The 17,288-nt window shown below is 50.2% G+C and overlaps 1 protein-coding gene and 1 long non-coding RNA gene across 2 annotated transcripts in view; one reads left to right on the top strand and one right to left on the bottom strand.

Annotated features, from left to right (window-relative positions):
- The window catches only part of EPB42 (erythrocyte membrane protein band 4.2), a 20,213-nt gene extending 2,925 nt beyond the window's left edge, over positions 1 to 17,288 (bottom strand). The window contains exons 1-12 of the mRNA XM_070502765.1: positions 17,068 to 17,288; positions 15,608 to 15,784; positions 14,069 to 14,314; positions 11,037 to 11,155; positions 10,049 to 10,153; positions 8,944 to 9,121; positions 8,279 to 8,417; positions 7,880 to 7,983; positions 6,610 to 6,864; positions 5,204 to 5,503; positions 1,774 to 1,934; positions 500 to 633 (exon numbers count right to left, since the gene is read on the bottom strand). Coding sequence (XP_070358866.1) covers positions 500 to 633; positions 1,774 to 1,934; positions 5,204 to 5,503; positions 6,610 to 6,864; positions 7,880 to 7,983; positions 8,279 to 8,417; positions 8,944 to 9,121; positions 10,049 to 10,153; positions 11,037 to 11,155; positions 14,069 to 14,314; positions 15,608 to 15,784; positions 17,068 to 17,077 — 1,928 coding nt within the window. The 5' untranslated portion in view covers positions 17,078 to 17,288. The remainder of the gene's footprint in view (positions 1 to 499; positions 634 to 1,773; positions 1,935 to 5,203; positions 5,504 to 6,609; positions 6,865 to 7,879; positions 7,984 to 8,278; positions 8,418 to 8,943; positions 9,122 to 10,048; positions 10,154 to 11,036; positions 11,156 to 14,068; positions 14,315 to 15,607; positions 15,785 to 17,067) is intronic.
- Positions 1,721 to 6,702, top strand: LOC139042746 (uncharacterized). Its single transcript, XR_011499811.1, has 4 exons — positions 1,721 to 1,858; positions 5,245 to 5,365; positions 6,146 to 6,244; positions 6,575 to 6,702. It is a non-coding gene; the product is annotated as an uncharacterized lncRNA (long non-coding RNA).

The following is a 17,288-nucleotide window of genomic DNA, read 5'->3' as shown; positions in this document are numbered from 1 at the left end:
CTCATGATGTAACAGTACACATCTTACTAATGAAAGGATACACTTACTAACGAGGATATGAAGGGTGGTGGTGGGAATGGGAGTAGGGAATAGGAATAAAAACGAATATTCAAACAAAATTCTGTATTGTAGTGGTCATTAGTAGAATGCAGCTCTCTGGCTGCACGGAGAGGCAGACCACACTCCCTGTGATAGTCTCCAGTCCCCAGCCCTAACCTCCTCGCCTGCAGTCACCAGCAATACCCACGATCTTCCTACATCACCAGGCCAGCAACCAGGGTCAGGTGGGTGCCCAAGGGGTACACAGCCTCCCTCACTCCCATACCCCTGTAGACATGGTGGCCCCAGGATGAGAGAGGCCCTAATCCTTTAGTTCAGCTTCGGGGGGTATTTGCTCTGTCTCTATGGACATGGCAAAAAGTCAGTCATTAATCTTGGGTCCCTGCCTTTCTGAGCAGTTGAGATGTTTCAGTGGGATGAGAGGCTTGTGGTCTCTTACCTGTAGCTCCTCTCTTTGTGAATGAGCCTCCTTCCATAGATGGAGACCACACAGTCCTTCATGGGAGCATGTAGGGTGTTATGGATGCTAACCAAGGCCATAAGAGGTTGGTGCTGCTTTACTGTCTTTGGCATCTGTGGGAAGAGGCAAAACCTGGAGCAGATGCCAAGAGCACAGAGCCGCAGTCACTCCTCGCCCCGCCCCCCTGGCACCCTCCTTGTACCCTCCTCAGTTACTCTTCTACCTCTGCCATTCTCACCCAAACTCCACAGCTGACTTCTTTACCCCTCTACCTCATCTTCCTGCATTTACTCTCACCCTTGATCCACCACTGACCATCTCTGACTGTGCCTCTCCTCTGCTTAGAAACCTTGGAGGGTTTTAGCTTCACTTGGCATTCAGAGCCCTTCATGGTCTGACCCCACTATCTCTCCAGCCTCATCTGTTCTTCCCTTGTCCAAAAGACATCCCTGCCAGGTCAGGCACTTTCCCATCCCCAGCGTACCCCTCAGGCTCCTTTCCTTTCAGCCTCTTTGCTCAGTCTTCTGCCCACAATGGCCTTCCCCCAGCTTTGCACTGAAAACCTACCCCTTTTTCAAGGTCCAGCATAAATGCTACCTCCCCCATGAAGTCTTCCTCAAACCCGTCAGCTGGAATGAATCCTCTTTACTTCACTTATTGCATAGTGACTTTGTACCTCTGTTAAAGCACTTGTATAGAAGACCGAACGATGTGTCTCCTTTACCCGACTATAATCTCATTGAGGGCAGGGACCAGATTGCATTTATTTTGGTTGGGGTAGACACGTGGAAAGAGGACAGGACCAAGAGCTATAAGCCTCTAAAACATCCCGTTTTTATGATCTTGGGCATGTTGTTCTCTAGGACTGTTTCCTCATCTGAATAATGGAAAAAATTCCACCTCACAGAGCTTTTGTATTAAAACAAATAAATGAGGAGAAAATATGTTGGCATATGTATAAAGTGCTAAATAAACATAGGCTATTATTATTTTTATAAGTATGGAGGCAGTAACTTGGAAGGCCCTGATTTTAGAAAACTTTACTTAACCAACTAAAGAAGTTGGAAAATTTAAACCTTAATAGCATATGTAAGAAAGCTTCTCTTTTAAGAGAAGGAGCTCTTAACCTAGCATTTTCTGGTAATCCTGCAGCATGGTCACCTGCTCTGAAGCTTGAGGGGCTCTGATTCCTCCTGAAATGGGGACGTCGGTAGTAGCAAGCGAGAGCAGTTCCAGGAAGCACTGGTGCCTACCTTGATGGTAAGGTGTGGTCTCCGAATGAGAATGTCTTCCTGAGCAAAGCAGCTAAGGCTGGACTCGGAGTGCGTTGCTGTGGTGGTGAGTCTGAGAAAGCTGTTCCCCGGTGGTCTTCGCTCAAAATAGGAAGAGGACAGGCTGGTGCTGACTTTCTCAACTGAAACATATGACAGGTGGAGTCAGTGCAAAGGGGTGAGAGGGTGTGCCCTGGAAACAAGCAATAGTTACACACACAATGCAAAGGAGTCAGGATCTCACTGAAGCTAGAGAGATGCTTTATCTCTCAGCAATTTCAAATTTGAACTCACCCCTCACCACCATCACTGCCTCCACTAACACTCTTGACAGACCACCTCAGTGGGGTTGTGGAAAGGTCCCCCAGAACAAGTTAAGCTCTTTGGGCTTCAGTTTCTTTGTTGAATAACAACACCAACGTGGTGGGATGGCTTGGGTTAAATGAGATACTGCAAATGAAGTGCTTAACTCAGACCCTGCCAGACAGTCGTTGCTGAATATATGCTTACCTTATTTCTTCCCACTCTGTGCTTCTCTTTGCCTTTTACAGAGAAAATGAAGCCATCTTTCATCCTTGAGGAATCCTCTGAATCATGTTCCCATTCCAAACCTATAGATGTAGATTTCTACCCCTGCTGTCACTGTCCCTTCTCCCTGCCAGGAGGATGAGGTGTTCCTCCAGCTCAAGTTCAGTGCTCTCCTTTTTAAATCTGTGCCTCATCCTGACCCCACCACTGCCTAGCTGTGTACCTTTGGACAAATCATTTAACCTCTCTGTGTCTCGGTCTCCTTATCTGTAAAGTGGGGATAATAGTGGTTCCTGCCTTATAAGGCTGTTGTGAAGATAATGAGATAATGCATACAGAACACTTAACTCCATTTTTGCCAAGAATAAGTGCTCAATAAATGTGAGCTGTAATTATTCTAGTTCATTCTCATTTCCTCAAGGGTTGTACCATCAGTTGTAACCCATCTCTCCTGAAGCTTCAGTCTTTATCTCTCTGCCGATTACAGATATTCCTTGACTTACGATGGGGTTACGTCCTGACAAACCCATCATAAGTTGACAATATCATAAGTTGAAAATGCATTTAATACACCTAACCTACTGAACATCATAGCTTAACCTAGCTTCTCTTAAACATGCTCAGAACACTTACATCAGCCTACAGTCGGGCAAAATCATCTAACACACAGCCTATTTTCTAATAAAGCATTGAATATCTCATGTAATTTATTGCATACTGTACTGAAAGTGAAAAACAGCATGGTTCTAAGTGTATCATTGTTTACCCTCCTGATCGCGAGGCTGGCTGGGAGCTGCGGCTCACTGCCACTGCCCAGCATCACCAGAGAGGATCAAACTGCATATCACTAGCCCAGGAAAAATCGCAATTCAAAATTGGAAGTGTGGTTTCTATTGACTGCATATTGCTTTTGCACTGCACCATAGTAAAGTCGAAAAATCTAAGCCAAACCATTGTAAGTCAGAGACTGCCTATATTTTCCTCTGCTTGTAAGCAGATTCCACTCTCTCTTACCTTAAAAGAAAAAAAACAAACACCCTCCCTCTACCCAATGATCCTGGCTAACTACCACACAGCCTCTCTTCTGTTTCCATCCATTCTTCCAGGAAGGACTGCACATCTTGTCTCACATCCTCAACCCTCAATCCATTTAACCCCCAGGAAGCTGGCATTTGCTATTGCTTCTCAGTAAGACCACTCTGTTAAAGGGAGCTTTTCAGCCTTGACATCTCCTGGCCTCGTTGCTGACCTTGCTGGCTGCCTTCTTCCTCTCTCTGACTTCTCCAACTCCCTTACTTCTGCTCTCTCCCCTACTGCCCCCTACATGCTGGTGCTGCCCTGGGTTCCCTCCTTACCCTCTGTCTTCTCACAGTCCTTCCCTCATCCCTGTGAGCTCATCAATGCTCTGAGCCTTGGCTGCCCACTCTCTGCTGGGATTCCCACGTTTGGTCTTCTGGCCAGCCTTTATCCTGAATATTAGGTTTAGGTTTCCAGCTGCCTACTGGCCATCTCTGCTTGGAAGTCTCACGGGCTTTCAAACCCAATATGTCACAAACAGAACTCATCTTTCTGCCACAACCTGCTCTTCCCCATTTTCCCTAGTCTAGAGGCTCACCCAAACTGGAAGCAACACCCTTCCCCCATATACATACTCACAAGCCTAGTCTATCCCACCTCCTTAATATGTCTTCATTCGAAGGGCTGCTAGTTTAGTTTGTCCTTCATTTCTTGACTTGATTGTTACAAAACCTTCCAACCTCTAATCCAGTGGTTCTCAACCTTAGCTGCATATTAGAATAATATGGGGAGCTTTATGAAACAATCCCAGTGCCAGGCCATTCCCCAAATCAATTATATCAGACTCTGGTGGTGAGGCCCAGGCATCAGTATTTTTAAAGTTCTCCAGGTCATTCAATGTGCAGCGAAGGTTGAGAACCACTACTCTAATATGACCCCTTCCATTCCATTCCACCAAAAGTTCTTTTTTTAAAATGAATTTCTGATCACCTTGACTCCACTGGTTAAAACATTTCACCAGTTCCCCATTGCCCAGAGAATAAAGCTCAAACTCCTTAGCATTGTGTACAAGCCCCTTCATGATCTGACCCAGGCCAGCTCTCACACCACTCCCCCAACTCCATGCTTCCCGCCTTTGGAAAGGGAACATAGTGGAGAGCATGGAGGCGAGCGGCAGGTTAGGAGGTTGTTGCAACAATGTAGACAAGCTCTATTCCACTGATTCTTTCCTGCCAGCCCACTGGAATTACCCAAGGAATTTACAAATTTTTTGATGTTTGTGTCCAACTGTGGAGTTTCTGATTTAATTGGTCTGGGGTGCATCAAACTTCTCCAGGTGATTCTGATGTGCAGCAAAGTTTGAGAACAACTGCTTTAGTCCAGGGAATTTCAACCCTAGGATGACATAAGGAGCTTTAAAAAACCCCAGTGCCTGGACCCCATCCCAGACTGATTAAATAAGAATCTCAGGGAGGAGGAGGAAGCTGTGCACATGTTGTTCCTGCTGCCTGGAAGGCCTGTGACTCACTTTTCTATCCATCGCTGTCCTGCTCATCGCTTAAGACCTAGTGCAGTCTGATTTACTTGGGGGCAGCCTGCTCCAGCCTGGGCAAGTGCTGCCCTGTCATTGTATGGTGTTTACCTTATCAAACACTTACACTGCTACCATGGTCTGTTTACTTATCTGACTGCAGTTGGACTTGGGAGAAGTTTTTCTGTGGGAAGCTCAATAAATATGACTGAGAGAAAGAGAACACCAGAGGCTAGAAGCTATCTCTTCAGACCTGCAGGGAGTGCTGTATAGGTGCTGCCTGCCCAGAGTGGGAGTTGGGTGTGTGGGGTGTCTGATGGGGCCATAGACAGTTACCCGACTTGGCAGTGAGCGTAAGGAATTGCTTCTTCCTCCAGAGTTCAGCAGCAAGGATGCCGTTGTAGTACACCGCCTGCACCGCAACTGACAGCTGCACCGTCTTCTCCTGGTCACTGGGGTTAACCAGGGTCACAGAGAACACAGCATCCCCTCCCACAGGTAGGAAACTGGGTGCTTCCAAGAACAGGTACAAAGGATCGGCAGACTCAAGACTGGGAGGATGCATGCCATTGTCTTTCGCATGTTTCATTCTCTCTTTCTGGACTCTCTCCAGCACCTCTTTTTCTTGAGGAGACCCTGAAGAATGGAAGAAAGCAAGCAGGCCTCTTACCCAGCAGGGATAGACCCTTCTAATAAAAGCCCAGGATTAAAATGCATCTACTCACTGCTGCTCAAATCTCAAAATCACAAGAGCTTTGCACACCTCTAAGGCCATATTTAGCTAAAAAAAAGAGGCCTGTGTTAGGCAGATCCCTACAGATACAGCGTGTCTCTTCCAAGTCACTCAAGGACCAAGTTCTTCTTTAAGTGTTATGAATTTGTGCCTTGAACGGCAGGAGAGCAAGCTTTTGGACAAGTCACACTGTCTCTGAGGACAGTTTTGCAGGGACTTGAATCTTCCCAAGTGAAGGAGTTTGGACTTATTCCAAGGGCAATGGGGGCCATAGAATATTCTGGAGCGAGGGAGTAACATAATTACATTTGTGTCTTTGAGAGTTCATTCTGGAAACTGAAAGTTGGAAAGGGAATAATGATGAAGAGACTGGAGGCAGGGGGTCCAGTTAGGAGGCTGTTGCAATACGGCAGGAAGAGATGATGAGGCCCTGGGTCACCTGTGGGCAGTGGGGAAGGAGATGAGGAGACGGGTGTAAGAGTAATGTGGGGCTGTGATGGGGGACGACTCAAGGAGAGTGCAAGCCTTCTTGTTTGGACAAATAGGTGGACGGTGGTGCCATTAACTAATATGGAGAGAGGAACAGGTCGGAGGGCCTTGGACAAGAGGAGGAGAGGAAGAACAGCTTCTGGCAGCCGGGTTTGGTATTAAGTGTGTTGTTTTATAGCAGTGGTTCTCAAATGGGGGCAATTTTCCCTCCCAGGGGACATTCGGAAATGTCTGGAGACATTTTTGGTTGTCACAACTGGTGGTGGTGGTGTGGGGGTGGGTGCTGCATCTGGGAAATAGAGGCCAGGAATGCTGCTACGTGTCTTATAAGGCGCAGCTCCTCACAACAAAGAGTTATCTGGCCCTAAATGTCAATAGTGTCAAACGAGGTGGAGAAAGTCTGTTTTGTATGCTGGGGAAAGGACTGCAGCTCTCTGTGGCCTGCATCTGTCTGGCTCATCCCTTGCCCTCTTTTGCTGTTTCAGGTGCTGAGAAGCTGGGGCCCTCTGCTGCCCAGTACCTTCAGGATATTTGTAGTTCTGAGTGATGTCCTCACAGCGGTCAACGCCCACACCCTTGGTGCTGATGTTGTTCCCAACATACTTAGTGCTAGAGGCGGTCAGCTCCAGTGTCCCATCCTTACGGCACTTCCAGACCACGCACGAGGCGTTTACAGTGGCAAAAAGATCTGATACCGCAGGGGTCAGCTCCGGGGTCAGTTCCAGTGTCCCCTCCTTGACTGCTCTGATTGGGACCAGATCACAGGGCCCCAGGACTGAGGGAAAGATAGGTCAATGAGCAAGAGGAGGCACACCAAGACCTCTGCTTGGGTCAGAGCTGCACAACCTCAGTCCCCATCCTGTACCCTATTTTCCCTCCCCCTGGATCAAGGTCAGAGGTGGGCACCAGACAGTTTCTGAGAGGGTATTACAGATATTTAGTGACAATACTTTTTGGTCATGGTCTGTAGCAGAAGCTCTCTCAGGAAGTGGGCAGGTAGAACCTCAGAGGAACATAGTACACGGCTTGACTACGGATATGAAAGGAATAGGTTACCTTTACTGAGCACTGGTGATGTGCCAGGCTCTGTAAGACTGTTTTTTTGTTTTTGTTTTTTGAGGAAGATTAGCCCTGAGCTAACTACTGCCAATCCTCCTCTTTTTGCTGAGGAATACTGGTCCTAAGCTAAGATCCACGCCCATCTTCCTCTACTTTATATGTGGGATGCCTACCACAGCATGGCTTTTGCCAAGCAGTGCCATGTCCACACCTAGGATCCGAACCAGCAAACCCGGGGCCGCCAAAGCGGAATGTGTGCACTTAACCACTGCACCACCAGGCTGGCCCCATGTAAGACTGTTTTGTTTCTGGGAAGGGAAGAGCCATCCTTTTATGGCTCCTGAAGATTCCTTCTCTGAGCTTGAACCTATCCTGATACCTTCTTTATCCATATCCAGAACTTGAGGAGTCGCACCCTACAAGCCCCTGGACCCAGCACATCCACCAGCTATATCTTAAGACTATCTGCCCTTCATGGAGACTTAGCTCTCTTGCCTATTGCTTTGCAGTGGGGCTGGTCTCCCCACAGCCTTGTGGCCAAGATGGCTGACCTTTGTTCCCTTGAGCCTGCTGGCGTCAGGTCAGCATTCTGCTGGCCACTATCATTCCTTCTGCTTCTCCCGTTTTAGGGGATGCAGACCCCCTTTGGACCACCTGCTCCTGTTTCCACTCTAAGGGACTCCTTCAGCTCATGCAGCTCTGTGCAGCCTAGGCCCACCCCCAGGCTTTACCTCCAACTTTATTAGGAGCTCTTGGGTACAGAATCTGCCATCCACCATAATCCTGGCCCAAAGCAGGCCGGGTCATCCAGCACTCCGTGGAAGTCTGGAAGATCCTGAAGGTAGCAAAGGGAATAATTCACGTGGGAAAAAAAGCAGTCCTGAAGAGGTTCTAGAAACGGTAGAGTCGTTGTTGCCATGGGGATGGGAAAACACTGCATAATAGTGACTACAACAGTCCCAGGAAGGGGCATGCACACCACGGCCGACCACCAGTGTCCTGCCTCCAAGAATCTTGAAGGCCTACTGTCAGTGCCAGGGCCACTTGGAGTGTGGGGGTTCCCATGGTTCATACCACACCTGTCTGGAGCCCTTCCAGGTCTGAGGCCTCATCCCCCTTGGGCTTCTCACCAGATTCTGCCTCTCTGGCCTTCTCCGTTCTGAAACCCCTCCTCATTGTAGTATTCATCTATGAGCAGGCTCCCATGGGTGCCCTGGGCTGAGTTGAAAGTAGTAACGACGCGGGCAGGGATTCCCAGGCATCGCAGCACTGCGTGGAAGGGGGCAGAGTCAGAGGACGACAGAGAGGCCTGGGGTGGGGGGTATACAGCTAGCGTTTTCAGTGTCTCCTCTGGACAGGCACTGTCTTAAATACCCAGTGACTCTGTGGAAAGAGGTGGGGCATGGGCACCAGGAAGTTAGAAGTGACAGCCAGTCACAGCTCATATACAGGCCAAGAAATGAGGTACAAACAGGTTACACAGCAGGCAGAGCATCCAGCAGGGGCAGGCTTGCAGAATATACAACAGGGCACGGGGGCATTGCTCTACTGGGGCAGGGGCAGGGGAAGTTTTGGGGAGAAAGTGAGTTTGAGAGCAGAGTTTGCCAGATGGGCCCTACTTTGCTGAGAGAAAAAGGAGCAGAAGCTGGTGTGTGTGTTGAGGGGAGGGAGGTCTGCCTGCTTTTGGAGATGACCCTCCCACATGAGGGGCCATGGGGCAACCCAAGAGGCAGGGCAGACACTCTGTACAGTAGCCAAAGTGACCTGTGGGTACAGCAGGCAAGCTGGTGTTTACCTGTGCAAGCAACAGCGGCCAACACCCAGGCCTGACCATCATACACAGGCCGCCCTTGGCCCGTGAGCCACTGTCGCAGGATGGGCACGCTGCCCCGGCGCTTGTTCCTCAAGGCCTCTTCATGGGCATCCTGGGTCTGCGGGATGGGCAGCACACTCCTCTCCTTATGAGCATGCAGCTGTTTGGGGAAATGTGTGGACGTTATGTGCGTCCCAGGACAGGACAGCTCCTGGGGGTAGGTAAGGAGGGTTCATCACTGTTCTCTAACCTGGGGAGGGACCACCTGCATCAGAATCACCTGGAACTTGTTAAATCTGCATGTTCCTGTGCTCCACCCTAGGCCACTGGGTTATAATCTCTAGGGGTGGGGCTCAGGAATCCTCCTTTTAACAAGTCCTTCAGAAGCCAGGAGTTTGTAGACCCACTGGCAAAGAAAGTTTGAGCCACAAGCTGCCCCTCGCTGGGGGCTGGTTTCATTGCTCCTTTGCTGGCCTGGCCCTGATTCCTTTGAGGGTGTTTGCACCTGGGGCCCGAGGCCCGCTTAGCCCAAGCTTCCTCTTCTTCACAATCTGGCCTTGTCTCTCACCACCTCTTCAGAGGGGAGTCCAGAAGAAATGGGGAACACATTATAAAGGACTTTTAGGGCCAACGGGAAAGCACCATGCTACCTGCATGGTCTGAGTAGTCTTAGGAATAATTTAGAAATAAAAACAAATCCGTATGACCACCTTTGCAGCAAACCCTGGGTCAGATGGACCCTCCTTCTCCTTCCCGGGGACTTAAGCCTCCAGGTTGGGCTGGGGGTGGGGGCTGGGAGGAGGCCGGGGAGGGAGGGGTGCTCTGAGGAAATCCAGGCCACTTTTAGTCCTCAGCTGGCTTGTGTCCTGAGAGACGATACCTGATTTTGCTTTTCCCTCCCCTGTGGATGCTATTGTCCTCCCCTCCTCACTCTGACCCTTCTCCAGGAACCGTCTCCCACGCCCTGGGAGGAGGGGCTCATTTGTGATTTGAAGATTTCCAGGGCATAGTGGTGGACGCCTCTGTCAGAGGGTTCCTGTCTCCTCTCCTCCCACTCTGGACTCCCCTTCCCCTGCCTCTCACTCACCATGGAGCCCAAAATGCAGGCCACATGCACGGGGTTGCCCCACTGCTCCACTTGCTTGTCCTCACTCAGTAAGGCCAGGCTCAGGTCAAAGACATCCCTCTCGAACTGTAAGGACCACACAGGGATGGGTGAAGGGTCTCCATCCCACAAGACAGCCCCTGTCACCTCATCCTTCTCCCAGACTCAGGTTCCACTCCTTCCTCCCATGCCTCGTTGTCCCCCTACGCCCAGGCAGTCCAGTCCTTTGCCTGTGGTGTTGTCTGACTCTCCCGATAGGGTATAAGCTCTGGAGGACCAGGACTGTGCTGCTTCCTTCCATTTCCACCTTTTTCCAGTTAGAGCATTGCTACCGCTGCTGTCAGCGCTGCTCTGCGTGTGGAGGACACCAAGGCAGCTCTGCTCTTGAGGAGCGCACAGTTAGGATTGGTATGGACATGCAGCTGCTTAGACTACAGATCCCAGCCATGGGGCCAGAGTTCTGGGAAAGGTACCAACCCAGAGCAGAGCGCACAGAGGAGAGAGCCACTCTGCCTTTGGGGGCTGAGGAAGGCTGTCAGAGGGTCTTAAAATATGGGGAGGAGTTTTCCAGGGCATAAAGAGGGGAAGGTGTTCCTGGCAGAGGGAGCATTCAGCTTGTACGTGCAGGGGATGTTGAGGCACTGGAGCGTGGCTGGCTCTCATGGAGAGGAAAGAAGTGGCCTGGCTGTGAAGGGCCTTGTGTGTCAAGCCAAGGGGTTTGGCCTTTATCTTGTAGACGGTGGGGATTTAACAGAGGTTTGGCTTGCATGGCCTTTAAGAAGATAACTCTGGAAGCTGCGGAGGATGGTCTGATGTGGTCCTCAGGAAAGAGAGGCACCATGTGGCTGGAATGGCCTAAAGAAATGGCCTCAAGACCAGGGGCTTTTGGACCTGCCAGCTCTGTCTAGCCTGAATACTGAAGGTTATGGGGTAACCACCATCCCCTCTCCTTCCCTGGAGGCCCCCGTACCTGGCCAAAGTCCCAAGACTCTTCCTGGATGCAGTCAGCCGTGCCCAGGTAGATGAGGCCATTCTGGTTCAACAAGTACTCACTGCGTTGAGCCTCATTCTCCAGGAACACAGCGTCCTCTGGTGAGAAGCAGATAGGGCTGAGGGCGTGTGGGGTGCCAGGCCTGCCCTCCACATCCGGGCCTCTGCCCTCCCTGCTCAGGTCAGGTTTGGCTGGAGGCCTTCCCTTCAGCTCTGGGCCTGATGAGGACTGAGGAGGAACTCCCTCTTTTCACTGTCCCCACCAGGACCCAGCCTCCTCTCTGGTGGAGAGCAGGGAGAGGGGTCAGAGTTCCTTGGTCAGCCAAGGTTTGGCCTTCATGGTCAGCCGTGGCTATGGGAACAAGCCAATGTAAAAAGCCTACTGGTTGTCAATGACATGTGCAGCCAGAGTGTGATGTGCTCAAGAGAATTTGGCAACAGCCCAGGGAGCTTTCCAGCGGACCTGTCACGTCTCTCCCACAAGTTCACCTCCAAAAAAAAAAGGTGTTTCAGAAAAACCAATCAAATGTAGGTTGATAAGGGTGAGCAGAAGGGAAGAAGAGCGTTTGGCAAGACAGGGCCAGAAGGAGCAGTGGGGCTGCGCGAAGTAGGAGCTGGAACACTGGCTTTCCACCCTGGGGGCGTCCTGGTAGGCCTAGGACTTCCAGCCTCTCCTGCTGTCCTCATCCAAGGGTCAGGCTGGAGATCATGAGGAGGATAAGGGCGTTAAGGAGGCTGTCACCCACTCTGGGGAGCTGGGAGCAGTGGGAGGATCTACTCTGCTTGCCAAGTGTCTCTCTCTGCACCTGGTGCTGGGGGTGGACTAAGGGGTGGCTAGAGTGATTCCTGGGGACTAGAAAGAGAAAAGGACTTCCAAACCATCCCCCCAGGCATCCAGCTGGGAAGAGGGTACTCAGAGCAACAGAAGGATAGGATATTACAAATCAGAAAGTTCTGAAAAACCTGGGGCCTAAAATCACAGAATCCTGTGCCCAAGTTGCCCTCGACCCCTGCCCCTCCATCCTGAGTACCCTCTATGAAGTCAGCAGGACGTCACTTCTTTGGAAATCCCTTCAGACTGATGTGGTTGGCCCCACGTTCCGCACAACTCTGGGAAGCACTTCATCAGAGCACAGGTAGCACCAACTCCTCTTCTCCACTTGGGTACAGCCCCCTTTTATAAAGTTTCTGGCTTATGAATAGGACTCTGACTTTCATTATAGGACACAAAATTTCCTTTTGAGTCCAGGAGGGCCCCATCTCCAAGTATGCTGAGACAGAGTCCCAGATCATCTCTGAAAATCTCTTAATCGTCTCCTAGATGAGCAGAGCCAATAACTCACTCCTGCCCGGAAAGGCACCTCTACACACACTCCCGTGGAGAGGACTTCCCTAGGCAGGCACCTAGAAGCCAAGCACAGAGCAGGAATCCCGGCATGGAGTCGAGACTGTGGGTTCCCTCTGAACCGACCACTGTCCCAGAACTGTCTTTGCTGTGTGTTTGCTCGGGCTGCCAGGGCCCAGCTCTGGATGAGGGCTCAGAGTCAGCAAAGAGGCGGGGGCACTAAAGCCTCAGCTTTGGAGGGAAATGGCTTGAGGGTCTTTCCGTCAGTGTGTGGAGAGTCATTGGGCCTCCTCCAGCTGAAGGGGCCTTGAATCCACGTGGGGCAGGGGCACCTGAATGGACATTAGTTCCCATCTATTATTCCACCTGCCCACCCCCTTGGAGCAGGAAAGAAGGGCCTGAAGTGAAGACAGGCAGGGCCACCTGAAGGAGGGAGGATGGGAGAACGCCACTCTGGGCAAGAGAAATGGAGAGAAGGAGCCCTCTGGGGTTTGGGCACCACATAGAAAAGGAGTCAGGGATAGGGTCCAGGGACAGGGGCCCCAGGAAACGGGGCAGGTTTCTTCTACTGCCCCATGTTGCCTCTCATGTCCCAGCCCTGCCTTGTAATGGGGCCCCTTTAGGCTGGTAGTGAAACTCTTGAAAGGAAAAGGCCCTTGTGCTTGTTGTCTGGAGCAGCAAGGACAGGAAAGCTGGGAGAAAATGTTTTCCAAGCCACCAAACGACCCTTCGGGGAGCCCAAAGGACCAAGGTGGGTGGTGGCAGATTTAAAAGGGAATCTTCAGAATGGGAAGAAAGAGGGGATGCCCTGTTGGCTGCTGTTTGGGGCACATCAACCATGTCTGATGGCTTTTTCCAGATGAAATAGCCCCAACTGCCTGGGCTGAGCTTTGCCAGAGTTGGTGTTGGGCGCAGGAGGTCACCTGACCCCAGGAAAGCCCACCCATAGGCTGCTGAGCTACAGGAAGATGGCTGTTTAGTTTGCGACGTCAGGCAGAGATTTAGATGGGCCAATGTGGAGGTGACCCAGCAGTCCGTAGTAAGAATAGAACAAACAAGTGAAGAGAAGCGAGAGCAAAATAGGGCAGATTGACTGTGAAGCTGATGAAGCTTTGGGCCCCTCACTAGCATAGACCCCTTTAGGCCCTGGGAGGGACCTTAGCAATTCAAAATTATATATTCTTTTTCTTAAAGAGGGTCTTCCAAAGTATATAAACCTCAGGTCCCACAAAACCTAGATTCACCCTGGAGATAGACTATGGGGGCCCAGGGAGGAAACAGAGAAGCCTGTCCACTCGGGTCACCTCCATTCCCCAAGCACTTTCCAGTTCTCGGCCCCTGTACTGTTGCAACAAAGTGCAATTCTCCTAGGGTCGTCTCAGGGAGTCTCAATTCCTCTGAGCAAATAGCCTGAGCCAGCACCAGGGTTTGGTGGTGAGACAAGCCTTTGCTTTCAGTGGGAAGACTCAGGCTTCTTCTGCCAGGGGTGGCACCAAGATAGGACCCTGAGTCTGAGAGGCCATTCACTGGGGGAGAAGGTAACACAATAACCGAGCACTGATGCCGCCCTCAGTGTGAGCTGTCTGCGGGGGCCTGGGCAGGTGCTTCCTGCCAGAGCTGTGCCCTAGCTCCCTTTGCAGCCCGGGCTGGCCCAGATCCACACTCACCTTGACCCCAGGGGTTAAAGAGCAGTGTGAACTTGCCCAGGAGGTGTTGCTTCCTGCCTGAGACCTGCAGCAGGAGCAAATAGTTGCCAATGACAGCGTCTGCGGGCGTAGTCACAGAGATGACCCAGGACTGGGCCTCTTTCTCCTCCACCTCTGCATTCCACCCCTTCGGGTCTCCCGGACGGGGAATGGGACTGGAAATCGGGAGTATGGCTTGGGTCCCCTTGGCCTTGGAAGGCTGCTCACCTGTAGTCACACAGAGATGAATTGGTCGTTTGGATCTCTTGGTCACAACTCAGAGTAATAAAGTCAAGTATCACAAAGTGGGAGAAGGTACAAATTGGTTTTGGGGGAAATGAAAACAGCCCATCCCGTAATGGGAGACACTAAAGAGCAATGAGAGAGCACAGGCTCTCAGACTCACAGACCTACATCTAGAAAAGGAACATAGTCTGTAAAACGGGCTTAGTAATAATATCTGCTTCGTAAGGCCAATGGGAGGTCTCAACGAGATATTGCGTGTAAAGCACTTGGCCCGATATCTGACATGTAGTACGGATTGGATAAACAGTAGCAATTAAATGTTATATTTAGCCTAGATTAACTCCCATTCAGGCTTTTCTACAAAACTCATGTTATATTTGCAACTAAAAGGAACCACTTAGTGATAATCCTGCTGAACAGCTTCTGAATCATAATAAACACTATTTATTGTACAGTAGTTCCCCCGTAGCCATGGTTTTGCTTTCCGCCCTTGCAGCTACCCTCAGTCAACTGTGGTCTGAAAATATTAAATGGAAAATTCCAGAAATAAACAATTCATGAATTTTAAATTGTATGCCGTTCTGAGTAGCGTGATGAAATCTCTGTCCCGCTGTGTCCCACCCAGGACGTGAATCATCCCTTTGTTGGATCCCCAACCATCGACATGGTCTGCTCCTGACATCCAACCATCCACATCACCGTGGTTCTATGATTCTCCTTCTGACGAATCGTCAGATCAATAGTAGCCTAAAGCTCCATCCCAGCACCTACGTCCTCCGCCTCCCTTCATCTCATTGTGTGGGCACTGTGTCTCCTCACATCCTCACAAGAAGGGTGAGTCCAGCACAATAAGATATTTGAGAGAGAGAGGCACATTTATAACTTTTATTACTGTATTTTGTTATAATATGTTATAGAACATATATGTTCTATATGAACATCTATTTTATTATCAGTTGTTAATCTCTTACTAATTTATAAATTAAACTTTATCATAGGTAGGTATGTATGCACAGGAAAAAACGTGGTACATACATATAGGCTTCCAAATTATCTGTGGTTTCAGGCATCAACTGGAGGTCTCGGAATGGATCTGCTGCGGAGAAGGGGGACTACCATCCACATTAGCTCCTCACAATAGCCCTGCCGGGTGGGCAGGACTCCTTGAGGCCCAGGTGCCGTGTGGTCCATTTGCTCGTTAAGCTCCTTGAGGGAGCGCTGGAGAGAGAACCCCCCGTCCCTGTTGTCAAAGGGGTCTAGGCCTGCCCCACTTACCAGTTTGTGCAATGAGGGCCACATTCTTCGGAAATTTGTGGATTGGAGTACAGAAGTGCAGGCTGATGGTGAAGGGCTGCCCCCTCCTCACGATGAGGTGCTGGGAGCTAATGGCCTTGGTATGGTGCTTCTCATTGTTTCTTGCTGTCTGAAAGTCACAGCACTCGATTCCTAGGGCTATTGTGGAAACGAGAGAAATCATGGAGACTAGGTAAATGTGACAGCGTAGGTAAAAGCAGAGACTCTGGAGTCAGAGAGACCAGGGTTCAAATCCTTGGCTCAACTTACTTAGCTGTGCCACCTCAGGCGAGGAACTTAACCACTCTGAGCCTCAGTTTCCTCTTCCTTAGAATAATCATCCGTACTTGCAGGGTTGGGGAGATTAAATGAAGTGATATATATAATACAAGTAGCACAGTGTCAGATACATAGTAAGTCCCAATAAATGAGACTACTATTGTTAATGAGAACAGTTCTCGTTCTCATTGTTGACCTCCTTTTCTGGCCCCAATCCAAAAACAATGAATAAAATCCAGAATTTTGCTCACCCTTACTCATTTTTCCTTGGAACACAATCGTAATTTTTAGAGCTGGTTTTGCAGTCACTGAGTCCAAATCTCTTGTTTTATAGATGAGAAGAGTGAGGCAGAGTTCAGAACCAGCTCACTTGAGATCATAGGTGGCTCTTTCACCTAAAGGCTCACCGAGCCCCCGCACCGTGCAGCCCAGGAAAACTCTACAAGGAGCGGGGCCTAGACTGTTATGATTGTGTATCAGGCGATTCTCATTTTACACTGAGAATTTACGACGAGGCTTGTAAATGTTCTAACAGACCCAGGCAGAGACCCTCCAGTTCTGCCTATTTTCTTGCTTTATGTCTGCCTCTGCCCCTTTTGGTTGGGTTCTCCGTCTCCTACCTCCCCTTCTCTCCCATTCAGCCTTGAGGCTATCACACCCTCATGTTTTCCCAGGGTATCACAAGCCAGTGAGAACAGTCATGTTTCCTTGGATAAGCATATAAATCCATGTTAAACTCCATCACCATCCTACCACCATCACCACAACTATGACCACCAACAACCTACCCTATTGTCACTCCATAGCTCCACTACCAGTACCACCACGACATCACCCACTACCTCTCCCCACCATAGCCCCACTGCCGTCACCTCCACCAGCACCAGGACCTGCTACCACCCCCTACACGCCATAGCCCCTCCATCATCAGCAGCACCCATTTGCTATCTTCCCATCATAGCCCTACCACCATCACCTTCACCACTATCAACACCCACTACCACCCCCCACCATAGTCACTCCACCATCACCAGCACCCATTTACCACACCCTCACACTCTATAGTCACACCACCATCATCCTGCTTCTTTTAATGAAAACTCACAATGATGGCGGAGCTACTGACAGTCCCGTAAGCCCCGTGGAGTGCTGGCTTCGCCTACCCTGTCCCATGGCTGCAGGCTGCTTCTATCCTCTTGATCACAGGAAATGCCTGTCTTGAACTGTTGCTCTGGGCTCCCTCTCTGAACCTGTCTTCCAGGTAGAAAATGATGGAGGTACTTTTGTTGGCTTAAGAATCTGTAAATGGTGGAGTTTGTGTCTGCTTTTCCTGTGAGCTCCCGCACCTGTTTCTTCTCTCCTACTCCCTCCCCGCTGGTATCTC

Source organism: Equus asinus, chromosome 2 (assembly GCF_041296235.1).
Source record: "Equus asinus isolate D_3611 breed Donkey chromosome 2, EquAss-T2T_v2, whole genome shotgun sequence".
NCBI lineage: Eukaryota > Metazoa > Chordata > Mammalia > Perissodactyla > Equidae > Equus > Equus asinus.
The sequence above is the reverse complement of the archived record's forward strand: the minus strand, read 5'-3'. Positions and strand labels throughout refer to the sequence as shown.